We start from the raw sequence: 27,555 nt of genomic DNA on the forward strand, positions 1-27,555 counted from the left end.
CTCCCCAATGACTCAGGTACAATCTTACCCTTCAGGAGGCATCTGTCACTTAGGAATCTCAGCTTAGAACCCTGGGGATTTCAGAATCTGAACACAGCTCTAACACATCACTGAATGGACTAGAATCCAGTGTTACTTCTGTAGAAGGCTACCCCCCGCTTCAGCTCTAGTCTGAGGCTGGACACTGCCCAGCACAAGACTCTGTACCCCACTGTAATTCAATGCAGGCTGCTCGTCAGCTCTCCTTGGCAGCCCCCACTTCAGAGATGTTTCTGTACACTACTGCCATGAGCTTCTTCTTCCGCTGATCTGCCAAGAGTATCACAGAAACAAAACTGTCAAAGGCCCAGTTTTTAATGTTCCATTTATTCACATTTCATGGATTGTTACACTTCCTCACAGGCCCATTCAAAAGCTCACACACACTGAGATTATACTGTCTGACAATTCAAGTATTTTAGCTTTAGAAAACAATTTCCTCTTTCAGGTAAAAAGCAGATTATTCTATGTGATTGTTAAGAAGTCTTACATCCCCTTTACAAATCTGTCTGCATAGAGGACAGTCCTCAGTTTTGCAATTGCTTCTGGAGAGCACATGGTGGCCTTGTGCAGAGCGTGGGGCTAGAAGATGCCTTGAAGAGCTCCCAACTTCACCTACGAGTAACAGAACAGGTCATTTCCTTAAAAATCCCACTTCCAGAATTAGACTTGGTCTGAGCAGGTAGTCTGTAGCCTAAAGGGGACTATTTCTCATCTTCAGAAATAGTAATATAATGAACAAACTAGCAAGAACAGACTCCTTAACCTTCAAACGGTAGAGGAGGCTGTCAGGGAAAACCCTGACAAGGTAGAATTTTCCCCTACGCTGCAGCAGGTATTATTTTTGGCACGCAGCATGTAAAAAATAGGATTTAGAACTGAAACTGTAGAACAGAAATCAGCCCATCAGCAGTCGGACCTGTTGCTGACACAGCCACGGTCTGTACAGTGTGGCTCTCTGAAGAAGACCGCACAGGGCTGAAACTTTGCTGGCTGGGAATGTGCGAAAGTGTGATATACAGTGTGGGAAGGCCCAGGCTCGGAGTCCGCACCCTCACCATAGAGAATACACACTTCCTCAGGGAAAATTTCAAACTAGAGATAAAAACCTCAGTTCACATTAAACACACAATAGGCAAATTTATAACATATTAAAACATCAATGAAGTTTAAGCCATGGAACCAGCGACTAACACAATGGAGGGAGAACGGAGAGCCCTCCAGGGGCCTCCTCTGACAGACTTCATAGTGACTCACACTTGGGTGAAGTGCAGAGTGCTGAGCGAGCTCCTAAAGCATAAAGACAAGACACCTCTCCCCTGTAATTCTCGCTTCCAAAAGTGATAGCAGCAAATGTGCTGGGAATGTTAGGAAAAGGGAAGCCACACTCACTAATTTACAGTTAAAATGGACTAGGGAGCTTAGAAGGCAATCCAGTCGCAACCTTTTTTGCTTATATTATTTTGGTAAATATGCAAGGCTTGGACAGATGCTCATAGAGCATCACCACCATGAATAGACAAGTTCCTGAAAGTGCCTGAGAGTCTGACACCGGTCAGTCCCATGGGCATGTGGCTACACGGTACTGTCTGAAATGCGTTCTCCTCATTTCATCTTTGGAAAGCTGGGCAAATCCAATGTGAACAGAGCAAGGCCAATGATAACAGAAGTAGCAAATTGCTTGTTAGAAACCAATTCTCAATGCTAAATGGCAAATAAACGCACAGCACCTCCCCAGGTTCACACCCCCCAAGCACAAGCACACCATCTGCAGATAAGTGCCAACCCATTGAGCAGAGGTGTGACAGTGATAAACCCTACCCAGCCCCCAGGCAGAGGCAGGTGGATCTCTGAGTTCAAGGTTAGCCATGGCTACCTAAATAAAAGTTAATTAAGTTTCATTCTCACTCACGCAGTGCAGTTTTGAGAAAGCAACTGTGCTGTCAGGTTTCGTGACTCTGCCCAGGTCAGAGCACCGTGTATTTATTGACTAGCTGAGCACTCTGGCACCCTGGGCACTGACCCTGAGCCTTCAGAAAAGATCTGGTCCTAGTGATGAATGGTTTCATGAGTGCAACTTCATTCAATCTCTCTCTTTTGAAGGGGGGGGGGGGCGGCTACTAGGTAGCTCAGGCTGCTGTGAACTCAAACATCTTCCTGCCTTGGCTTCTCCGGCACTGGGATTACCAGCTAGGCAACAAAGCTTGCATTTAATTGAAGTCTGGTCTTCAGAGAATACAAGTATTAGTAACCTTCACTGCTCTGTAGTGACATGAATGGCCCGTGCAGAACCATGGCTCCATTCCAAATGGACACACTCAGTACCTCATCCTTAAAAAAAAAAAAATTAAAAAAAACAAACAAGTTTTCAGATGCCAAGTACCATGCTGCAGTCTGAAGCTGTAAGACAAACAGGCAATTTCGCCACTCCCACTCTTGCTTCTTGTGAGTGCATGGTTCCTGAGAGGACTCCATTCAGACTGTGCCCACAGGGCTCACCAGGGCAAAAACGCCCATGAGCACACATCCTCTTTCAACTTTTTTTCTTTTAAAATAAAGGCTTATTTGTGGTACAGAAATGATATTTAAAAAGTCACCAAATTTGTGCTTTTAAAATCCATTATTCCTGACATCCCCTTCCACGTTAACTGAGGAGGGTAAAGTAAGAGCACCTCCTGGATAAAAACGACAAAACCTAGTCTACACTGCCAGCTCCCAACGAGCCACTCATGTCCTTTCCATGAAAAGGCAGTTCCTAGATCAGTCAAGCAGCCCCAGGTCAGAGGCCATCACCTGCCAGCAGGCTGATGACAGAGACATCTTACCCACAGTTCAGCATGGTCACAGTGTGGCGGCGTGGCGTTTGGCAGGAGTGCTCATCACGGGTCAGATAAGCCCACAGAAGGGGAGCTTATCTGCTCCGATGGGTGTCATCTGGGGTGCTGTGGGACACTGCCATGGGTCTCCTGGGGCAGTCAGGAGCAGAGCCCACAGTTGCCTGCAGGAGCCTTTGGAGTGCTAACTGGTACCCTGACTGCAGTCCACTAAGAATCACTTCGGTTAGTTTACTCAATGAACCAACATTAAAAAAATCTTCCCAAATTTTTCACTTGAATGTATTTTGCTTAGTTTTCAGGAAGGGAAAAGAGTTGACACACCCAGGTTTTATTGGCCTTAATCTTCCTCACAGAAGTTTCCCATTACCGTTACCTAGAAGTTCTCAGAATGTCACAGTAAGAAGAAGAAAGAATGTGACTAAGTTTGGGGGGCAGAGGAGAAGCAGCAATGTGGCTGTAACATCCCTTGGTCGGCTTCAGTGCTCAGGCACCCTTCTTCTGCAGTAAGATCTTGTGTAGTTCATCTGCATCCTCACTCGTCTTCACCCGAATCAGCATGGTGACTGGGACTGTGGGTTGCTTCTCATCAAGTGGGGGGTTGGGGACACAGACAATGAGGACATTGTTTTTCCCTGTTCGGGTGCATGGCATATTGGGTGGAATCAGAACATTCAGCAGTATGTTGCCTTTGAATAAACAAAGGAAAATATTTATCAAAACAACATATAAAAACAAATGTATCAATACTGTAGGATTCTTTCAGAGGCTAAAAAGATTCAACAATGAAACAACTTCTCAATGTGTTAAAAGTTATGGCCATAAAGGCTTTCATTTCCTACATGCTGGAGTGTGACAAGCAGTAGGGGAGCTGGGGCTGACAGGCACATTCCGCCACAATCTCCCAGGCAGGAGCCTGTTCAGAGCAGCACTGGCTTGCCCAGATCCTCATCATTTCATGGAACTTTGGATGAGTGGTCGGCAAAGATACAGTGCTTCTCACCAGCACTGCTCACTAGGCCAGAGTGACATTATGGTGATACTGCCATAGCTAGTCAAGTCCTAAGAGAGAGAACCCCAGGAGTCTTTTGGTGCTGCCCAGCAATCTCCCACTACTGACCACACATCACAGGCTCACCGCTATCACAGCTATTCTTCTAAAGGACTGTGGCAAGGATCAGCTTGAGTGGGGTAAAGGGGACATTCTTGTTCTAGAAAGATTCCCAGGGCTGGAGAGATGGTCCCATTGCTAAGCATGCAACACAAGGACGAGTTCCAATTCTCAGAACACACGCTAAAAGCTGGGGAGAGCAGCACACTCCTGTAGTCCTAGCCTAGAGAAGGGGGGGTAGGAATGAGGGCTGTGGCACAGACAGGTGGATCCCTGAAAGTCACTGGCCAGCCAGCCAAGCCAAAATCAGTGAGCTTCAGGTTTAGTGAGATCCTGTCCCAAAAATAAAGGTAGAAATTGACTGAGGAATGAGACCTAACAACCTTGGGCCTTTACCTACAAATCCTTCCTCCCACAAAGACCCCCGTAAACTGAAACCTGTATACTTCTCCTTTGTATTCATCAAACTGTCCCACATACACGCCACTCCTCACACTCCAACATATGGAAATGAAACCCTTTGTGGTACTTTTCTACTATAGCTTTTAACAATACACCTATACTGTGTACACAATGTTCCTGAAGGTCAAAACCACACACATATTAGTAACCAGAAGATAAATCTGACCTCATGATCACTTTCATAAGACATAACAAACCCCTCATTATCGAGCTTCAAAAATCCAAAGAACCAGAATCAAGGCAAAACTCTCTACAGGAACTGTGATGGTTGTGCACCCACCTAGGTTGGTGTCTGCCCGCACTAAGAGCTGAGTCTTCTGATTGGCCGTGGGTTTTAAATGCAAGGTTCCCACTCCCTTCTCTTTAAATTCATCGTCTTTCTTGTAAAATAGTTTACACCTGTGGGAAAACAACAGTTATGATCAGATAGTCAACAAGTTAGTTTGCTGATAACCATTGCTTACCTTCCTGAAAGCCAACTGCAGTGGCTAAGAAAATAAACCCTTCTTTACCCGATTGATGGTATCTGAGTTTAAAAACCAGACAGTTATTTTACAATTTACCCCATACACAGACCTTTCTGTGTAGTGCGAGCATGGAATCCAGGATCTTGGGCATGCTACACAAACTCTGCTAAACACAGTCCCCTCCAAACCCTTTTAATACCGGAGGCCACCTTTCCTTAGTCAGTCAACATCTCAGCTGATCCACTTCTCTGCCTTGGTCCTGCGTGGCAGAGCAGACTGGCCCTTTAAGGACAGGTACAGACATAGCAGTCTGTCCTACTTCTCTCCCACCTTGCTTTCCCCTTTTTATTTTTTCAAATTCTCTTCTGATCTTCCATTTTTGATTCCCTAAGATACTGAGAAAATCTGGGATAAGCTGTGACTATGGATAAAGTAGTGCGCTGTTTTCCTAGCCAGTATGTTAAACGCAGATACTTAGGTTATTAAGAAAAAGTGGCCAGAGGCAGGTGGGTCTGTAAGTTCAAGGTCAGCCAAGGCTGCTAATTTAGACACCCCCCCCCCNTATATAAATACATATTTTTTTTAGTTTTTTGAGGTGGGAGTCTCACTCTATATCTCTGACTGTCCAGAAACTCACCATGTAGACCAGGCTAGTTTCAAACTCAGAGACCCACCTGTCTCTGCCCCCTGAGTGCTGGGATTAGAGGCGTGCTGAACCACGCCAGGCCAGTCCAGGTTTTGAACACCGCTTCTGCTTCTATATTCTCTTCTGAGGCCTCCTGCCCTCAGCCTGCAGGGGAACAGACACCTCAGACTGAGCATTTGCAAACTGAGTACTCCCCATACACCCTGGGATGCCGATGTCTGTCTCTTCAGCTCTTGAGTCAGGCTGGTGAGGGAGCTCAGAAAGGAAAGATGCGTGCTTGCCACCATGCATCGTGCCGTGAGTTCCGTTGCAGGACCTATTTAACAGAAGGAGAGAAAGTACTCCTCCATTTATCCTCTGACCTCCTCGTGCACTGTGACACATGCGCGCGCACACACACATGACACATGATGAATAAAAATGTTTATGGGGTGACACTATTCTTGGGGAGATTGGAGCAAATATCTGCTCATCCAAGATAAGGAAGCAAGGACAGACCCAAGTGAGGAGACTACCAAAGTCCACCTTGGTAAAGCCAATGAGTTTTATTGGGGTTATTTACAGGAATACGGGTAAAGGGTCACTTATGGAAACAGACTGCTGCGTTACTGAGAACCCTAACCCAGCAATGGTGACAGCTCACAGAAGCAGAGAACCTGGAGTCACCATAAAGTCTGATGATTACAGTGTCTCTTTCAGGCACTCAGTTCCTCCGAGAGTGTCTCTCAGAAGTTCTTGCAGAAGGAGGGTCCAAGTACATATGTTCAATTTTGGGGGCTTCCTGAAGCCTTTTAGTTGTTTACTTCTTTTTTTGTGTATTTTTGCTTTTGTTTTGAGACAGGGTTTCTCTGTAGCTTTGGAGCCTGTCCTGGAACTCACTTTGTAGACCAGGCTGGTCTCGAACTCACGGAGATCCACCTGTCTCTGCCTCTCAAGTGCTGGGATTAAAGGAGTGCACCACCACCGCCCAGCAAGTTGTTTACTTCTTGAGTTGGAGGAGCTTCCCTGCAGAATGGAGTGTTTCCCCCCGCCAGTAGACCATCCGGCACCTTAGCGATACAATGTTTAAGCCCAGTTGCCTTTACCCCAGCGCTTGGAAGGCAGAGATGACTCTGAGTTCACGGCCAGCCTGATCTCCATAATGAGTTCCAGAAGAGCCAGAGCTACATAGTGAGACCCTGCCCCAAAATACAAACAAAATGACATCTCCCTAGATGCTGGACTGAAAAAGTGCCTGGTGCATACGCACTTCCCCTGCAAGCCTGATGCCCCTTGTTCACTGCTGTGACATGACACTGTAACCAAGGCAACTTACAAAAGAAAGAATTTATGCAAGGCTTACAGTTTCAGAGGGCTAGTGTCCATGACCATCATGACTGGGAGCACAGTATGGCATTGGGCAGTAGCTGAGAGCTTACTTCATGAAACACATCCAGAGGCAGACAGCGAGAGCTAACTGGGAATGATGTGGGCTTGCTTTTGAAACCTCAAAGTCCAGTCACAGGGACACACCTCCTCCAACAAGGCCATTCCTCCCAATCCTTCCCAAACAGTTCCACCAACTGGAGCCCAAGTATTCCAACATATGTGCCTATGGGAGCCATTCTCATTCAAACCCCGCATCCGCTGGTTCTAAAATTACCTCCCCTGGGAGATATAAATATCACCTACCCCTTCCCCACTCTGTCCCAATGACAAGCCAGAGTGTGATCCCACCAGAGTTCATACTAGGGATCTAGACAGAAGTGAGGGCTGTCTGCCATTGTGAGTGTGCTATTTGCCACAAATGGAAAATTTTTTTTTCGGGGTAGGTCTTTATTTGTGGGGTCCCAGCAGGCCCAGCCTGTTGTCCATGGTGGGGATGGGCTGTCCAATACAGGGGACCAGGTGGTAGCTCCCTCCACCAAGAAGTCAGCTTACCCTTGTCTCCCCTCTCATGGCCAAGGGCAAGGCCCCATTCCCCCACTCCACAAGGCTATAGTGACACGCTTAAAAAGTCAAAAACAATACCCCCCCCCCCCAAGGAACAGATTCTCTATATAGAAACCTTGTGTAGTTTAAACTAGAAACAGGGGTGCTGTGGGCAGCTTGCTTCTTCTAGGTGGGCTTTCTACAAGGTGAGGGCTTTCACCCAGGTTGGGGCAAGATGGGACACAGGAATGAAGGTAGACACTGGCTGGGGTCAGGTGCCCAGGTGCCCCCACCCCCACCTGCTCTGCCACTCAGGTGGGGTTCCTCTGGCGTACACTCTTGTCCTTGTCGTTCACGTGATGCCCTTCAGTGGGACAGCACCAGGGTCATTCTCGTCCAGGGTCTGCTCTGGCTTCCATCGCTTCTCATAAATGAAGATGATGGTGACCAACACCAGGACCTCGGCCACGATGCCCAGGAAGGGCCAGAGGGCGGCCAGATGGAGCCGCGGGCGCGCAGTATCATCCTCTCCTGGACCCACATAGGTATCAGGGTCGCTGTTGATGTGGAGGTTGCTGATGGTCAGCTCTGACCTCTCCGCTGTGGATATCATGAGGTACTTGCTCTCTGAGCCATTGATGATCAGCTGATCCCCAGAGTCAGAGTCTTAAACCAGCTCCACCCAGTGACAGGAGGGTGGGGTGACTCGGACTTGCAGACCAGTCTCAGGTTCTCTCCCTCACTGGAATGCTCTGACTTCTTTCCGTCCTTGGTCCGGGGTGGCCCCTCCACACGGATGTCGCCCCTTCCCACGCGCTCGGGAAGGAAGATGCAGGAAATAGTACCCAGAGCGGTCATCAGTGTCCTCTACGTACTGCATCTGCAGGTCAGGCAGCATATCCTCTTGCAGTACCTGGTCACCTCTCATCCAGCGGTGGCCAACGATGTCGATGCTACTGCTGTTCAAAATGCAGTTAAGGAGCCGAGCGATGGTGGCGCACGCCTTTAATCCCAGCACTCGGGAGGCAGAGGCAGGCTGATCTCTGTGAGTTCGAGTCCAGCCTGGTCTACAAGAGCTAGTTCCAGGACAGGCTCCAAAGCCACAGAGAAACCCTGTTTTGAAAAACTCAAAGCAAACACAAACAACAAAAAGACAAAATTATGCCATCTGGTAGTGGCACACGCCTTTAATCCCAGCACTTGAGAGAAAGAGGCAGACTGATCTCTGTGAGTTGGAGGCCAGAGTGAGTTCCAGGAAGACCAGGACTACACAGAGAAACTCGTGCCTTGAAAAATACAAAAATAACCAAACAGGCAATCATTCTTCCCTGTTGCAGCTCAGAGTGTGGCTGGAGGGCAGCCCCAGCACACAGCCCACTCACTTTTTGGAGTAGAAAGCATCGTCCTCCTTCACTTCAGTCACCACCACCTTGGGCGGCTCATCATCCTCTTCTTCATCGCCACCTGGCACAGAAACAACTTAGTCAGCGACGCTTGTTCCCCACCCTGAACATCATCCAGGAATATCCATGGAAGCTGGTAAATAAGACTGTGAACACCTTACTGTTTTTCGGGAAGAGGCGCCAGCTGGATTTTATTTTGTGAAATTTTAAATTTATTTATTGTGTGTGTACCTTGTAGGGTTTGGTTCTTTCCTTCTACCATGATGCTTCCTGAAATGAAACTCAGGCCATCAGGCTGGGAGGAAAAGCCTTTACCTGCTGAGCCATCTCAACAGACTTGATAATATCTAATGGTAAGCCATTTCTCTATTATAAAATTACATCCAATTTGTAGGAAACTCTAGAATAAAAACCATTCTTGCTTATGACATTCACCAAAACACACTTAAGTATAAAATTATACATACTCAGGTTGCCCAGTGGAGAATCTAACCTAAAAAGAGCACCCAACACCATCCTTGCCAATATTCTTGTGTCCAGAACCACACTGTGCTCAGGGATAACCAGCATCAGCAATGGCCAAAAGTGATTGTTTTACAGGTCAAGCTTGTCAGAGAAGCTGCTGCAAAGCTTTGACTAAACTGTCACAGAGCTCAAGGGTCTTGCACTACAGGAACCTGGCTCACTGACAAGCAGGAAGGGCACATTCTTTCTTTAAAATAAAGCTTCAGCCACAGGGGGTACTGAGACACTGCTGACACACAAACAGGAAGGACACCCTCAAAAGAAAGGCAGCCGTGTAAAACCTGCCAGACTAAAGCAATACTGAGGACTTGGATCCCAAGATTGAACTAAAGACCATGAGGATCTATCTCCTGGCAAGCTTCAAATTGATTACTCAGCTGAGCCTCCCAGGACTGGGGAAGTTTCAACGAATTCCAAGTCTTTCTAATGGTAACCACAAGATGGCAACAGTGTCGGATGGTGCAGTGTGCAGGATAGGGCATGAGACAGCTGCCTATGATGGGGAGACTCTCTTATTTAGAGACAGAGGAGAAATAAAAGGGGGTCACTTGGGGCTGGCGATATGGCTCAGAGGTTAAGAGCATTGCCTGCTCTTCCAGAGGTTCTGAGTTTAATTCCCAGCAACCACATGGTGGCTCACAACCATCTGTAATGAGATCTAGTGCCCTCTTCTGACATAATAAATAAATCTTTTTTTAAAAAAAAGGAGGGAGGGGCTGAAGAGATGGCTCGGTGGTTAAGAGCACTGCCTGCTCTTCCAAGGGTCTTGAGTTCAATTCCCAGCAACCACATGGTGGCTCACAACCATCTGTAAAGAGGTCTGGCGCCCTCTTCTGGCCTTCAGGCATACAAACAGAATATTGTATACATAATAAATAAATATTTAAAAAAATAAAAATAAAAAAAATAAAAAAGGAGGGAGGTGGTGCTTATTGGACCATCTACCCTGAGGGCCTGTGCATACACTAAAGAGGAGTTCATACAAGGAGCACTGGTGGCTGGCCCAGGTTCGACAGCACAGTGGTGCAGTCAAACGTACGTATGCTCCCCTGGAGAACAGCACATTACCATGCATCCTTGAGGACTCAGTGGTAGGACCTACTCCAAGAGCAGAGGAAGTCAAGGGGTTGGGACTTGGTCCCTAAGTTTGACTTTACCCAAGGCTCAGGCACCCCAGCAGAACTGTCACCCAGAGGATGCAGCCTTCTGGAGGGAAGGCTACATCCATACCTGAGGGGAACGCTGGCTTTGTTCTGTTGCCATAAAAAGTAGCCAACCCTATTATGTCGTCCTCACAATTATTTTTACTATTTGTTTATTTGTACTGATTTCCTTATATCTTTGTATTATTTACACATTTGTGAGTGTATGTGCTCATGTGTGTGCAGGAGCCTGTAGAAGTCAGAAGAATTCTGCAGCTGGAAACCAAACTTGGGTTCTATGGGTCCTATGGAATAACAAGGAGAGCTCTTAACAGCCCCACATTTTTATATTTTGGACATCAGGGCCATCAGCTGTTCAGCTTCGAGATGTCCCCTCTGTTCCACAGGCATCTCCCCTGCCGACTGTGTTCTTGGGTGTCCAGAGGCTTTTAGGCTTCATGCAATTGCTTCTCTCGGTTTACTTCTGCTGTGGCCTCAGGTCATCCAACGTTGTTCTTGTCGTCGTCTCCCCTCCCTCAGACGGTTCTCATTCACACAGAGGGACATTTAACTATTTAAAACACTTAACTAGTTCTATCAAAAATTAGAAACTTGCTGGCTGTGGTGGCGGCTCACAACTTTAATCACAGCACTTGGAAGATAGAAGCTGGAAGATCCCTGTGAGTTCACGGGCAGCTTGGTCTACCTTAGCAAGCTCTAGGACAGCCAGGGATACATAAAGAAAAACAAAAACAAAATCCCTGCCCCTGAAAATTAGAAATCTAATCCCTCAGCACCACTAGTCCCAATGCAAGTACCCATTGCCTAGGAATGGCTCGTGACCAACACACTGCACAGCGCACACACTAGGCATACCTATCATTTTAGAAAGTGTTACTGAATGAACTAACTGGTCCTGTGTTATTAAGAACAAACATGAGCACTGTGGGTACCAATATCTCAGAAGAAACCCTGCAACTGGGCCCATCGCCAAGACCTGACACACTGGGTACAAAAGGCCCAAGGACACTAGTGTGATTCACAACAGCAGAGCCTTCCTTCGGGGTTGAGTGACCCTCCTTTTTAGCAGGTCTGGCCTCAACATTAATTAATTTAGCAGGTCTAAATACAGTCAACTTCAATGGGCATTCATGTTGAGCTTTTTCAGTACAATGTCAACTTTTCAAACCGTTTTTAATCTGCTGCTTCTATACACAGCACCACTTGCCCAGCGCTTTCCAGTCAGCACGTTAGAACTTCAGTGTGCTCTGCAGCCATCTGTTCACAGCCCTTCACTACGCACCTGGAGCCCCACCCACCTCATGAAGACAGAGGCTATGCTGCTGGAGCACACCATGTCACCTCTCTCCCGCAGAACCACACCCTTTGGGAGCTTTGAATACCCTATAAAACAGGCCTTGCTCTACTTTAAGGATAAGGATGAAGCAACTGTGACACACACAGAAAATGGAGCGATATTCTCATTAGAGCTGCACATACATGAACCAGTGGCTTTGTATTTACCTCTGCATTCACTGCTGCTGCCTCCTGCTTGACTCTCTGATGCTTTAGCAGAAAATGGTGAAGAGGCAGCTTTACTTTGGGCAGATAAACTAGAGTTTCCAGGGGAGAATGAAAACCCAGTCAGGGAGCCAGAACTTAAGGAGCCCAAAACTGAGCTCTCAATTTTCTTGCCGAAATTAAACGAGGCACTTGTTGCTCCTTGTGCTATGTCCGATTTCTTTTCTGCTGTAAACTCCACCTTTTCAGATGTGTCCTCTGCTTTGTTGCCACGAAACGAAAACGGTGACTCTTGCTGTAGTTTTGCTGAACTAAAAAGAGAGGGGGGCTGCATTCCAGTTGCTGCCCTATCAGTCTGGCTCTCAGAACTGCTGCTGCCTCCATTCTCAAGTTGCTTCTCAATCGTTGCCAAGTATCTCTCATAGTCCTTAAAAATGGGTGTCAGGTCACAAAGTGGGTTGGTATTCACGTGCTTCACTATCCAGTCCCGGACAGAGCAGTTCAAGCCAGCCAACTGCTTGTGATAGGTATTCCCAGTGCAGGCTGTACTGGAAGCGGGGCCAGAGGACAGCTGATTGCTGCTATTACATTTGGGACTTGAAATCTTCTTATCAACCAAGGTAGTAGGACCATTCACAGCAAAAGAACCTGTAAGAAGTTAAAGTCCAAACACTTTAAAAGTAGTTTGATCAAACCACCTAGGGGTTACATGTTTTTACTGTGTTTAGACAGAGTCTTGCTATGTAGGCCCAGACAAGCTGGAACTCATCACTCTGCTTCACCTTCTTGAGCAGGGACATCAGCAGTGTGCCACCAGACTCAGCTACAACTAGGCTTTTGTACGGCTATTCTCATGCCCTGCTTTCCCTGCTACTGTTCACCAAGCTTGTGTCATAAACCAATGCTGAGGAACTGGATATCTAGCAATGGTTACAAGGCACTTAGTTCATTCTGCTTAGTGAGGACTAAACAGGCGAGTGGGTGGCCCATGCCTGCAGGAGGATCCAGAGTTCAAAGTTATTCTCACTACCCAGCTATAGGCCAGCCTGAATTTCTGTAGCTGAGCTGAAAACCCATCTCAAACCCACAAACACCAGGCAGCATATACTTTTAGAGCCAGTTCTCTATGTGAGTCCCAGAAGTTGCTGACTAGCTCATGCAAAACAGGACTGGGCATTCAGTATTCACTCTTATTTCCACAGGAGAAGAAAAGCTATGGATACTATAAAAATTAATAAACATTTGGTCTGAAAAAGAGAAACCTCTTGAGAAAGAGAAATGACAGCTCAATCCACAGAGGTGACAATCACACAGGTAGTAAGGAAACTTCATAAGGGTTGGGGCAAAGTTCTGTTCTTGTCTTTGCAGGAAAATACTCATCTTCAGAATATCAAGAGATCTTGGACATCTAGATGCCTAAAGGAGAAAAGATAACTATCCAGAAAGGATCTCCAAGAGAAGAGAAATCTGACTTCTGATGACATATCTGCAGGGTAAATTTCATTACCTGAACACGTATATATCTCTACTTAAAAATTAAAGCTGGCTTTGAAGTTGGACAATGGCTATCCTTCTCTAAATCCAAGCATGTTGTTAAAAGAAAAATTCAGAGTTTCTGTCTCATATCAGGAGCCATCTGGCATGGGACAGAAAAAAGAATTTAGGAAAGATTTTACCGCATATTTTTGTCTCTATCATACCTTTCATTGAATATATGTCTATATAAATATTTAAATTTTCTACAATGAACAATGAGGTAAAGTAAAGTAACTGGGGAGCTGAGAACAGAATCGCTGTGTGCTGGTGCAAAGGTGTGTTCTGTTGGCCCACTTGCTCCATGCATCTCCCTGAGTCTCATCCTTTTACTGCTGCCTGAGGACACAGTGCTAGAAACATTTCCCCAGCTAGGTCTGATAGCATACACCTATAGTATCCCAGTATTCAGAAGGGTGGAAGAGGAGAACGGGGATCAAGATCAGCCTGGGCCAAAGACAAAAAAAATAAACAACCTGGTAGCAGAGTTCTCTTTCAGCATCTATTTCAGAGGGAGCTGGAGAGGGAGGGCTACTCACCAAATGCTGCCTTGGGCTCCATTGCTGCTGCCTTTGAGCTGGAGAAGGGTGTGGCACTGGCTGTGCTGTTTCCATTTGTCAGTCCTTCCAGAGGCTTCCCTCCAGCGCCACTACCAAATCCAGAAAACCCTCCTCCTCCTCCAGAAGGCACAACCAAACCTTTAAAACCTTTAAAGGCTCCTCCACTATCAGACTGAAATATAAAGAACGCACATTTTAGACAGGTAGACCTCCCACCCTCAAATAAGTGACAACAGGATCTCAGAAAGAGCACAGAGCTCAGAAGTGGTGGCTCTGCCCCTAAGAGAAGCTACTAACAAAGCCCAGACAGGAGCGAGGGAGAGACAGTGCCTCTAAGGACAAGGTCTCACAGTTGCCTTCCTAAAATAGCCAGGAGAGATGGTCGCAATCGCTAGATCTGTGTTTAAAGGCACTGCATATATTCCAACATTACATATTCATGTACCTGCCACTGAGCTCCAGAATAACTGGAAATATTCCCAATACAATTAAACCTCATGCATCTTTTCAAAGAGCATTCGCAAAAGAAGCTCTAGAAATACAAAATTAGATTAATTAAAAATTTCACTGTTTACCTAGTTTCTCAAGAATTTTGGGTTTCCAAGCTGTTCTCAGCCTACAGAAATCTGAGGAGACCACATTGCAGACTCCAGCCTTTTTACTGTTAAGCAACCCAGTGCAGTATCTGTCTTTTCCTTCCTGCTTCCTTATTCCTGTCTTTAGCAAGCTCTTCCCTTGGCTAGCCTGTTCAGTCAGCAGAGATGCTGTGAAATTTACATTCCTTATGGAATTTGACACAGATACACACACACACACACACACACACAGCTAAACCTTCTTAATTTCCTAGACAGTCCATGTTCTGGTTGGTTTTTGTCAATTTGACACAAGCTAGAGTCATCTGGAAAAAGGAACCCCAACTGAGAGAATGCCTCCTATAGGCAAGTCTGTGATTCATCTTCTTGATTAAATTAGCAAGACACCAAAGCTGCAAGAAGCACTCACTTCAAATCCAACGTTCCTACGCTTTGCCTTTTTAATGGCTCTATTCTTCAAGACTTCCTCACTGGCCACTGAGAATGTTCCCACCTGCAAGAATAGAAAAATTAGCAGAAAAGTAAGTCCAAAAGAGGATTAAAAGCTAAATATAAATACCAGAACAGACACGTTTATGTGGTATTGATGATCTTAAGAGTTGACTGCTAACACATTAAGAAATAGCTCACATCTAATATCTATAGATTTCTGTAGATTTTAATTCTAGTCAGGTGTTATGAATCTTTTGAAATCTACAAATCCATACTTTGAGTTCCAACCCAGAGATAGAAATGTGATTTCTGAAAAGATAAACACCACTGCATGTCTGGTGCACTAATGGTCACGGATGGTTTCCTCACATCTTAGACATATAGTCCTTAAAAAAAGGGGGGTGGGGGCACTAACAAGGTCACAGTAAAATTTTCTATCAACAAGACGTAAGAGCTACCATCCAAAAGCTCTTGATCGGTAGACAGTGAAGCCCATTCTGAAACCAGGAGCCTGAACCTTACTATTACATTTTTAAAAACATTAAGTTGAAAGCGGGGCAGTGGTGATACATTCCTTTATTTTATTTCATTTTATTTTTTGAGTGTGAAGTTTATTGAGAAAAAGGAAATGGGAAGGAGAGAATGAGAGAGACAGAGAGACTAAGAGAGATGGAGACAGAGAGATGTCTCCTCAGAGAGAATGGCAGAAAGTAAGAGAGTAGGAGTAGGCAGGGTTTGTCTCCAGCACACACCTTTAATCCCAGCACTCGGGAGGCAGAGGCAGGTGGATCTCTGTGAGTTTGAGGCCAGCCTGGTCTACAAAGCCAAGTTCCAGGACAGTCAGAGCTGTTACATAGAGAAACCCTGTCTTGAAAAAGAGAAAAACCCAAAGCAACAAAAACCAAACCAAAACAAAAGCTGACACAGATAGCATCCACTTTCTCTTTAGAGACTGGGATCCTGCACGTGCTAAGCTCTACAACTGAGCCACAGCCTTCGCTCACTGTTCTCACTGTTTTGGAGAGCAGTCCTGGTCTTGCCCACCTTACCACGGTCACAATGACCCTAGCCAACCAGAGCTCTTCACAGTGTGATGAATGTACTGAAAGTTTTATCTCATCGATTCTCTCACCTATAGGGTAGAACTAACTAGTTCCTGTACAAAATTCTCATCCAGCTAGGTGTGTCAGCTCCAATCAATTAGCTCCTACACATAGCAGGCTGAGGCAGCAGGACTGACAGACAGTTCCGGTCCAGCATGAATTACAAAGTGGGACTATCTCAAAAACAAAAGTACCCTCATCTACAGATATTTCGGATTGTGTCAGCATTAAAAAGGACCTCCATACCCAGAACAAAGACCATTTGGCTACATTTGTCCAATTAATCTAATTGATTTCCATACTCATTCAGTAGAGCCTGTTGAGCTTTTTCACTATTAGACACTCTAGTGTCAAAACAAACAATTATATGGCAGTGTATAGCTTGTTCCACCCAAAGGCTGTGCTTAAGACCAAAGACTTGATTAAAGACCAACTCAGTTAAAGGTCCTAAAAAATATTAACTTCCCAGTGGTTTGCTTTCCTAAACACATCAGTATCAAAAAGGAAGACCCCATAAATAAAGCTGCAAAACACTGTTTATTCTCTGTTCCTTTTCCCCTTACCACCTAGCTGTGTGCTATAGAGCTGGAGTTACAAATTTTCTTAGTGAACTGGCCTACAAGTATTAACTTGCACAACAGACCTAAAACTGCAAAGATTTCCTCACAAAAGACAACTTTAATTTTGCTGGCAAAGAAACTACAACACTGATAGAAATTCTAGTCCAATCAGTGCAACTGCTGGGGTGCAGAGCTAGGATCTGAACAGCAAACAGTGGGCATGAGAAACACGGGAGTGAGGGGGAGCATGGAGAGAGCAGACTGAGGTGAGAACTGCAGACTGCTAATTCCATGACTAAAACACACGAAACCACAGCAAAGGATGCTGCAAATGTCTGATTTCTGCAGGAAGATACTTCTCCACACTCATCAGGAGCACACACTAGGAGAAAAGCACAGTCACATATGAAGAACAAGTTCCTACAGCAAATGCATACAGCTCATGAGGAAGCATCACCTCTCCTGCTGTGTATTCCTAAAGGCTTTAAAATTCTACCACATTCTTCACCGGGAACGCAACATGAGCTTAAAGGCAGACAGCAAGAAACCACTAAGGGAACGGCTCTGTACCTCTTCAGCTTCGTCTTCTTGATCCCAATTCCTGTCTGTTAATTCCTTCTCAGCAATTCTTTTGGCCATTTTTGTGGACCTAGATTATAGAAAATAGAAATAAGATGTTTGCTTTTCTGCACCAAGATACGTCTTACAAATAATTTTGTCTTCATTTATTTTGTAATAAAATCACAAAATAGAGAAACGTAAGAAAAAGCAGTTAACTGGTTTTAAGCAAATGAGCTTTACTTAGAGGACTTTGCTCAAAGGGAGGGAAATATAGTAGGAAATTAAGGAAAATATGGAGTTAAGAGAAGCTAATTTTACTTTTTTAATTAATTTGTTACAAGTAATTTTTAAAAATCTAGTCCAGCAGCTCACAGGCTGTGGGGATCCAGTGCTCTCTTCTAGCCTTCACAGGTACTGTGTACACACACACACACACACCAAATAAAATGGAAAAAAATTAAGCCCCATCAGATCTGACTGAGGGCTTTAATCTAAGCGCTGTGTGGGTTCTTGAGTCTCAGCAGCAGCAGCAGGGCACCTGCCCAGGCTGGCAGTATCTGTCAGGACTCTTTCTGACACTTTCTCCATCCCCTGCCCTGAGCACAGCAACCCACCACAGTGGGCATCCTAGAACAGACACTAGATCCCATCTTACCCATCGTCCAATGCTCTATATCAGAAGATTAGCAACTACAGAATTCGTTTCAAATCAGAGATTTCCAAAGCCCTTCACAATCTGATGTGCAGGGAGGGCTCTGGCTTTTAATACATCCCAATCTTTTACATTTCTCTTACAGGTACGTCTTTTTTCTGATTACAGAACGAATGATTAAAATTGAAGATTCTAAGATACACAGCATGAGCTGTGATAACACCAGTAACTGGGAACCCTCTTCTTTTACGCTCCAATCCCCAAGTGCAAAGTTGACCTAATCAGAAATAGCATACTTCATAGAATTCTTCACAGGTAAGGTCTCTGGATCCATCGGGAGATTTTCTAGTCATTACCTATCATCAACACCAGAGGGCAGAAGAGGCGGGCAGTGGACCAGTTAGAGTCACTGTTTCATGATGTGGACAAAAGGGATGGTGGAAACCGCAAATAAAATACTAAGTAAAACTTGAGCTTCTAACTCATACTTGAAACTAAAAAGTAACTGCCATAATAAAACAAATTAATGAAGCTGAGGCCATTTCATATTTATTCAGTCAGATAAACCAGAAGGCAAGAATTTTAGTTCGGTTTACTGATGACTCCAAATGTCCCAACCCTGCTTGACTCATGGCTGCATCAGTGATCTGAGGCATTACATATCCGAGAAAAAGACAAGATACGAGTGGCATTACAAGATCCAGGACAGAGTTTGGTGGGACGAAAGGAGTGCTACAAAAAACTACTAAGTAAGATAAAAAGCACGGCTTAGAATGGTGCCTGGAACACAGGAAGTGCTTTGTAAAAATTAAATAGACATGCTCGATTAAAAATAAAATACTCTTTATACTCCCAAATCCAAAAGGTGTAGTGTGGGAAAACAAAGTAACTCGAACTATAGGTTAAGCTTTTAAAACACATTTCACCAACCGGGGTGATGCAGTGGGGAGGTTGAGGCAGGGATGAGAGAGCTGAAGCCAGTCTAAGTCACACAAGTTCAAGGACAGCACTGGAGCCACACATAGCAAAACTTTGCCTTTAAAAACGTAGATACCAAATACCTACTTATTCCTCCAAAAAGTTCTTTTCCTCTTTCGAAAAGACATCTTTGCGAAGTACTTGGAACACGTCCTGGCGCTAGAGACTTACTTGCTAGCTATTATAGCTATTATTAAGGCTTTTCCTTTTTTCTTTGGGGGTGCTGGGGACATGACTCAGGTCTGTGCTAGTCCAACCTTCGACCACTGTGATACCGGGGAAATCTAATCCCCATAACAAATGAGTTACACCAGCAGCCAGGAAGAGTTTGCCAAATGTCCGCGTTTGTGGCTAAAATGACACCAAGTTATGAAATGCTTTCTAGATCGGAAGGAAGCGCTGTAGATATTCGGAGAAGCGCATTATTCGTGAGCGATCGCTTCCTGCAGTGAGCGTGTGCACCGGGTATAGTCCTGTGCTCGGAGAGGAACTTCACGTGGGCTATCCGCGACAGCCAAGCGCAGATCGAGGTCACTGAAACCGCCCGGGAAGCCCTAACCTCAAAACCGGCTCTGCACGCACGCGAGTGACCAACGGCCTAGGAACGCTGCGGTGCCACCGGGGCCAGCCGGGGGCGGGCGGAGGACGACGTGTGAGGAAGGCAGGCCAGGGGTGGGTCAGGGCAGCCCTACCGCCGCCACCGTCGCCGCCCCGGCCGAGGCCCGAGCCCCGCCGAGCCCTCCTCTGGCCAGGAGGACGCCGCAGGTCGCTGGGTAGGCCCGGCTTCACAAACAGCCGGCCGCGTCGCCAAAGGCCAACGCCGCCCCGCCCTCCCGGCCTGCCCGGCACTCACCTCTTGGGCGGCCGCCGTAGATCGCGCTGGGTGCCGGGCGCCGCGACGAGCAGGGCCGAGACGGCGGTCGCGGCTGCGGGGAGCTTCCGGGGCCCTGAGCGCCTCCGAGGACTTCGTGGTCAGCAGGCCTGGGAGCCGTGCGTCTTTGAGTCCGACACTGAGGGGAAGAGACATCCGCTCAGCCTGAAAGCCGCTACTGAACGCTGAAGAGAGCGCTCGGAGCCGCCATTTTGTAACTCGAAAATACCCGTCGGAACCAATTCGAAAGGGGAAAAAAATAAAAAGAGGAGGAAGCAAGAAACGCCCTCGTCCAACTACTGCGCAAGCGCGTCAGGGCTCCAGCCGCCAGCACGGCTTCCTAAGGGCCGCGGCGTGTCACGTGGCTCGCGCGTACTGCACCCCCCTCCACCTTGGAAACGGCCGCTGGGAGGAGCATGAGTTTTGCGCATGGGCGCTGGGACGCGGTCTGTTGGCGGGGCGGGAGGGGGGGGTAGAGCCGGCGCCTCCGGCGACGCGGGTGAAACACGTTGGTCACGTGTCGGCAGCCATCCCGGTTTGAGGCGGTCAGCGCGCCAATCGCGGGCAAGGCGCAGGCGGGCGGACTCGTGCGGTCAGCCAGTGACTCTGCCGAAAGCCTCTGGTGCTGTGCTGGGCGGCCGAGGCGGCGGGATCGGGGGAAACGGGAGGCGAGCGCAGCGTGCTTCTACCGCGGATGTCCCTGCGGGGTCTCAGCGCACAGCGTGGAAGTTGAAAGTTGCTGCGTGGGGCTGGAGATCCCCGAGGGACCGGTTCTCACGGGTCGCCTGCCCCCGTTGCTGTCACCTGATAGACATCCTCCTTGGGAGCTGTAGAGGTGAAGTCAATTCCCCAAAGCTGCAGGACCAGTTGGGGCCAACAGGAGATGAAATTCCCCGGGGGATGCATCGGCTGCGGGACCAAAACCTGCGTCCTGGATTAGGACTCCAGGTTTTGTGCTTTTAGCTGACTGCGGTTCAGTTGCACAAAGGAATTGCGGGTGATCGAATTCTTCTGATTAAGGTTTAAAGAGAATGTCAACCAGAAGACACTGTTGTCATTAGACCCATCATTAACCATCTAGAAATTATTTTCAGAAAAATAAGCATTTCTAGATCAACAGTTCCTAAGTTTTAGGAGAGGAGGAAAAGGGTTCCAAGCAGAAATCAAGTCTCTTAGTTTCAGGCTATTTCGTCTAGCAGCCCCTTGACAAGAACAGCGAAATAATTGATATGGGATTCCCCTCTGTATGCTGTGATACCATTGGTGAATAAACTGCCTTGGCCTGTTGATAGGGCAGAATTTAGGTAGATGAGGAAAACTAAACTGAATGCTGGGAGAAAGAAGGGTAGAGTCGGAGAGAAGCCATGTAGCCCTGCTGGAGACAGACATGGGAACTTGAGCCTGAGCCCGTTAAAGCCACAGCCATGTGGAGAAACACAGATTAATAGAAATGGGTTACATTCATATGTTAGAGTTAGCCAATAAGAAGCTAGAGCAGTGTTTTAAATAATACAGATTCTGTGTAATTAATTCGGGGCTGAGCAGCCAGAAATGGAACAAGCGCCCTCATAACAACAGAGAATAGTTGGCACAGTGGTAGAGTACTTGCCTAGCATATGGGAAATCCTAAATTCAAACCCAAAGCCACAGAAAGAAAAAAATGATTGCCTTATTACTTACATGGGTTCTGGAATCAACTGACTGCAAATTAAGCATATTCTGAAAATTTGTGTTGAATGTGTGCAGAATTTTTCTTGTCAATCTCTACACATTTCAACTATGTCATTAACATTGTATTTGCTAATACAAATACTCCAAAGTATCTGAAACCAGTCAGGTCATGTTGATTTCCAAAGTCACAGTTTTTGGAAGGCTGAGGCAAGAGGATCAACCCAGTTCAGCCTGAGAAATGCAAAACCCCTCTTCAAGACAAGGTTTCTCTGTAGCTTTGGTGCCTGTCCTGGAACTAACTCTTGTAGACCAGGCTGGCCTGGAACTCACAGAGATCCACCTGCCTCTGAGTGCTGGGATTAAAGGTGTGTGCCACCACCGCCTCTCTTTCTTCTGTAATACATACCAGAGCTGGACATGATGGTGCACTCTTTTAATCTTAGCACTTGAGGACTAAGAGGTAGGCAGAGCTCTGTGAGTTGCAGGCTAGCCTGATCTACACAAAAAGACCCTGTCTCTAAAACACAACAACAGCAAAATTAACCTAAAGGGTTGGGGATACAGCTCAGAGGTAAAGCACTTGCTATACTTGTGAGGTCCTACATCCAAGCCCCAATACCAAACATAAGCCATAAGTAAATTAGAGGTGGTAGCCCACACCTGTAATTCTACTACTCAGTATTGATGAACAAAAGCCCGGCTGGAAGCCAGGTTCGTTGGCATTAGATGTCAGTGTGAATCCTGCCTGCAGTTCAGGTTATGGGCAGTCTTACATAGTAGTTTTAGGAAACATTGAAATCCAGCTGTTGATAATCTGTGAACTGGGATATAATTGCAAATTCAAGGCCATGTTGAACTATCAAGTGAGGTCCTTTTCTCCAACAGATAAACCTGTAAGTAAAGTACATATGTGAACACTGTACCACTTCATATAAGAGCCTTGAGCAGGCTGGAGAAACGGCTCAGTGTTTGAAAGCGCTTGTTCTTTTAGAGGACCTGGGTTCAATTCTTGCTAAGCTGAAGTACATCAACCCAATGTATGGTTTTTGTGCTTTAAAGCTTACCCTGAGGGCTGGAGAGATGGCTCAGAGGTTAAGAGCATTGCCTGCTCTTCCAAAGGTCCTGAGTTCAATTCCCAGCAACCACATGGTGGCTCACAACCACATGGGGTCTGGTGCCCTCTTCTGGCCTGCAGGCGTACACACAGAATATTGTATACATAATAAATAAATAATTAAAAAAAAAAAGCTTACCCTGAGCAAGACTCAGGGCTACAGTGGGATCCTGAACACACAGCGTAGTCAATGGTCAGCAAATAAAGACTTTCTGTTGGCTTAAATCCATGTCTGAGCATCTTCTCTGGGAATTCAAAACATTCATACTTCAAAATAATCTAAATTTAGAAAAAGAGACAACACAACTTAAGATTGTATATCTGTAGGTGAGGGCACAAAGGTCCTTAGGCTCATGCATAAGCATTAGGAAAACCTGTAATGTGAAGGCTGGGAATGGAGGTGATTAATAGCCTAGGTGACCTTTGTGCTATTTGTACAGGCAGGCTACACTTGGTCCTTGCAGACCCTCATAAACAGGAGGTATCTAGTAGCCTAGTGACCTTGTGCTAACTGTATGACCAGAGATGACACCAGATCCTCCCCTGTTGGAGAAGGGTGCCACTTGTTTGTCCCAGCCTCCCAGAACTAAAATAATCACATAGAAACTGTATTAATTAAATCACTGCTTGGCCCATTAGCTCTAGCTTCTTATTGGCTAATCTCTTACATATTAATTTAGCCCATTTCTATTAATCTGTGTATCACCACATAACAGTGGCTTACTGGCAAAGTTTTGGCATGTTTGACTCTGGCAATGGCTCCATGGCTTCTCTCTGACTCCACCCTTCTTTCTCCCAGCATTCAGTTTACCTAAATTCTGCCCTATCAACAGGCCAAGCCAGTTTTCTTCATTCACTAATGGTAATCACAGCATACAGAGGGAAATCCCACATTACCTCCCCTTTTCTGTTTAAATAAAAAAGGAAGGTTTTAACTTTAACATAGTAAAATTACATATAACAAAATAGGTATCAAGCAAGAATTACAGTTATATCTATTTTATTTTTTTGCCATAACTAGGGAAAACTATATTATTACTATCTATTCTTCAACTCTATCAAAGACTACAGAAAGCTATTATTACCTAAGTAAACAGGAAGTGCATTGCAACCAACTTCCAAAATTCTAGAATTGACAGAGACATTTCACTGCCTGGACAGTTGCCCAATGTCTGTACTGTTGGGACATCCATCTTCAGCCTACAGGCCCATAGTATCCAGCAGGCTTTTCCATGAAGCAGGAAATTTCAAAGACAGTTCTGCCTATACTGGCAGTTTGTTGGTTTTTCTGTGCCCTGCAGAAGGTCTGGCAGACTCTTTCATGTATCAAGAACCCTGAAGGAATGCCGGGCGATGGTGGTGCACGCCTTTAATCCCAGCACTAGGGAGGCAGAGGCAGGTGGATCTCTGTGAGTTCGAGACCAGCTTGGTCTACAGAGTTAGTGCCAGGACAGGCTCCAAAGCCACAAAGAAACCCTGTCTCAAAAAACCAAAAAAAAAAAAAAGAAGAAGAAGAAGAAGAACCCTGAAGGATTGTCTCACTGCAAGTTAAGCAGTCATTTCTCTGTGGGTCCTGCTTGCCCAGTTAAGTAGTACAGGCAAGAGCAGTTTCTTGCCCAAATGGCTGGCAAACTCCAAAAGGAGCCTCTTTGATGCCCATCTTCCTCTTGAAGTAACTGGTGCTGCCAGAAGCAGATGTGTCTCACTGTCATGAAAAGTCTTAAGTTCTTAAACATTTCAAATGCCATATTCTGATGGTCTCTGAAAGATTTAAAGAATACCTCTCTAACTGAAATATATCTCTATACATCTAGAAAATCTAACATTAGTACAAGCTTGACTATTATAGATGATGATCTATTAACCTATATTTCTTAATTATACATTACATTTTTTAAATGAACTACACAACACCTTGAGAGCAGAAATATATATATAACAAGATTGACCTTAAATTTGTATCAATAAACTAAGATATATATCAATGCAAAATTATTCATATCTATATCATATCCCCCTTTAAATGTAAACAAACATTTATAGACAATATTTGGGAATATGGGTGTAGTTTTCTCCATACTGCTTCCTGCTGATTGTTGGGCATAGTAATTTTTGGGAGTGTTCACGGCGACCTTTGGGGGGGGCATCTTGTTCCATTAAACCATACCAGTATAGAAGCAATCCACAGGTTCTCATCCTCTGTAGAAACAAGAGAAGAACCTCTTTTCCAAAGCAACATATCCTCAGACCCAAATTTGAAAGTTATGATACCTTTATAATATATATGCTGGTTTAGCTTAGCAGCCCATATAATGAAATGTCTCTCTGTACTTAGCTCATTCACAGTCAAAAAATTCAAAGATGACACAATAATATACATAATCCAGACTCTGTAAATTTTCCATTTTTACATGGCTTATTTTTCTTTACTCCTTTTAATCTATGACTATCTGTACTCTGTCTCTTTAAAGACTTTACCCTTTTTTTAAGCATTAACCTTTATCACTCTCTATATTCTTTTTCTTCTCTCTTCCAAGATCCAAGCCTTGTATATTTATCCAACACTATGACTCATCTGGATTTGTCTTTATTGCATATCTGTAATCTTTACTGTCTAGGAGCGCTTTTTTGTTTTGTTTTTAGAGACAGGGTTTCTCTGTAGCTTTGGAGCCTGTCCTGGAACTAGCTCTTGTAGACTAGGCTGGCCTCGAACTCACAGAGATCTGCCTCTGACTCCCAAGTGCTGGGATTAAAGGCATGTGCCACCACAGTCTGGTCCAGGAGCGCTTTTTAAAATGCTAAGCACCTCTTAAAACTTAAGATGCGCCATTACTATGGTATACACAGTACTTTCTGCTTGCTTGTCCTATCTAAAACTTAAGCTGTGCCAACATATAACAAAATTGACTTTAAATTTGTATCAATAAACCAAGATCCATACCAAATGCAAACTATTCATATCTATATCACTTCCCCAGGTCATTAAGATAACATGTAGTCTATCTATGGAACCCATCTTCATGAAAAAGGTGACATGTACTTTGTATCAATGTAATTATGCCAGAAGCTTTATTGTTACACAGGATTGTGTTACTTTCCCCCAAATTATATTGTATGTGAATATACCCAAAATAAACTTCCTTAGAGTTTGATCCAACATGGATTGCTGAATTGGATTGGATCTTACCTCAAGGGATTGTTACTCTGCTGGCCTTGGTATTTGCAGAGATCCTCAAATGTGGGCACTCCTAAAACCAAAACCAATTTCCTGTTGACACTGAGGATCTTTTTTTTTTTTTTTTTTTTTTTTTTTTTTTTGGTTTTTCGAGACAGGGTTTCTCTGTGGCTTTGGAGCCTGTGCTGGAACTAGCTCTGTAGACCAGGCTGGTCTCGAACTCACAGAGATCCGCCTGCCTCTGCCTCCCGAGTGCTGGGATTAAAGGCATGCGCCACCATTGCCCGACGACACTGAGGATCTTAAAAAGTAAGTCCTATACTGGACATCTAAGAGGGTTGTTCCTAATCAGTACATTTACTAACATTCAATAAGAATGGGGTATCATGGCTCATACCTTCAATTCCTACACTACGATCCTGGTATACATGCAAGACATGATAGCTGCTGGTTCAATGGAACCATTGTGATTCCCAGTAGAAACATCCAAGCATCTTGCCTTTGGGACAAAGACCTCTAGGCCAGCAGGAACAGGAAGCAAAAATTTTGCCAAGTCACTAATGTTAATAGACAGTAATGTCGCTCCCATTTCCACCCCTTGCTTTCCAGAACCCTACCTACTAGACCATACGTGGCTGTGAGCACCCGTGTTGGTTCTGTTTCTGTCAGCCCTGACTAATACAGTAGCAGAGCTTTCGCATCACCTCTACCGTCATGTTCCCCCATCCCACTAGGCTCCATCTAAATCATCGCCGAGCCTGCCTAAGCTATGAATAAATCAGTGAGTGGCTATGTAGGATGGACTTTGAAGTATTCATTAGTTTGTTTGGTGGAAACACGGGGGCAGAATGACATTCTAGGCTAAGGAAATAACAAAGCTCAATGCAGAGAGTTCTAACAGGGCAGGTCATAGGCATCACCATAGGTCAGTTTGCCGGATGTGGAGTGGGGAGAAAGAGCAGGTTGGGGTATAACGCGAGGTTTCCTGTAAAGTTTCTTATAAGTTTTATTACTAACTCAGAGAGCTCTGTCTGGATGTGACAGAAATGACTTTAGTTTTATTTAGCTAAAAGCATCTTGCACTGCTACCTAGCCATCATAGTACCAGAAGGTGCTACACAGGCTTTGGAGGGTGGGGTGGGGGTAGAAAAAACATCAGGCACTTTACCCAGAGGTGAGCCCCTACAAACCACGGCACAAAGTTTCTAGGCAGGATGTGCCCACTGGTGCAATAATGGGTGGCACTCTTAATTAAGGCATGCTCCTTAAGAAGGAGTTCAGGCCTCAGGTTGTAAACCCTATAGCTGAGGAGGTCTTAGGCCCTAAGGGCAAGCATATAACTGTGGTCTAGCTAAATTCCCACGGTGTCAAGCTGCCTGCTAGATGCTTACGTTATACCATAGACAAACGCTATTCCCAATCTAAGAGAAGCTTCTTTTTGCTGTGAATGATGGTGAGGGCAGAGACACATGGCTGCAAAAGCTGCAGTGGAGGAGCGATGGTTGAGTGCTCAGCCCTAGCCAGGACACTTATACCACCCCCTCTAAGACTCGAGGGTCGTTGTGGAAGAGGGGACAGAAAGAATGTAGGAGCTGGAGACTAAGGAGGGCGCAGTGAAATGCATGACTTCCAGGAGCTGTGACGGGCTACTGTGGGCTTGCACAAGACTGGGCCTCTCAGCAGTCAAT

The 27,555-nt window shown here is 45.5% G+C and overlaps 1 protein-coding gene and 1 pseudogene across 1 annotated transcript; both read right to left on the bottom strand.

The window, feature by feature from the left end:
• Positions 1-346: 346 nt before the first annotated feature.
• On the bottom strand, positions 347-20,138 carry Nup50 (nucleoporin 50). Its single transcript, XM_050129995.1, has 8 exons — positions 19,890-20,138; positions 17,416-17,494; positions 15,160-15,243; positions 14,134-14,326; positions 12,065-12,709; positions 8,853-8,934; positions 4,727-4,845; positions 347-3,562 (listed from the first exon to the last, which is right to left on the bottom strand). The coding sequence occupies exons 2-8, from the start codon at positions 17,482-17,484 to the stop codon at positions 3,360-3,362; spliced, it is 1,395 nt and encodes a 464-aa protein (XP_049985952.1). The 5' UTR covers positions 17,485-17,494; positions 19,890-20,138; the 3' UTR covers positions 347-3,359.
• On the bottom strand, positions 7,782-8,792 carry LOC126494025 (basigin-like; annotated as a pseudogene).
• Positions 20,139-27,555: the final 7,417 nt, after the last annotated feature.

The sequence above is a fragment of the Alexandromys fortis genome, unplaced genomic scaffold, assembly GCF_014885135.2.
Source record: "Alexandromys fortis isolate MF-2015 unplaced genomic scaffold, M_Fortis_MF-2015_v1.1 scaffold_28, whole genome shotgun sequence".
NCBI lineage: Eukaryota > Metazoa > Chordata > Mammalia > Rodentia > Cricetidae > Alexandromys > Alexandromys fortis.

What these genes read in the sequence shown, in the direction of transcription:
- Nup50 (XM_050129995.1), bottom strand. Translation starts at nt 17,484, where the DNA reads ATGGCCAAAAGAATTGCTGAGAAGGAATTAACAGACAGGAATTGGGAT. An exon ending in GGAGCCCAAGGCAGCATTTG is followed by an intron (nt 12,710 to 14,133) that starts GTGAGTAGCCCT and finishes AACTTCTTACAG; the next exon opens with GTTCTTTTGCTGTGAATGGT. An exon ending in GATGCTTTCTACTCCAAAAA is followed by an intron (nt 4,846 to 8,852) that starts GTGAGTGGGCTG and finishes GTTTTCCCACAG; the next exon opens with GTGTAAACTATTTTACAAGA.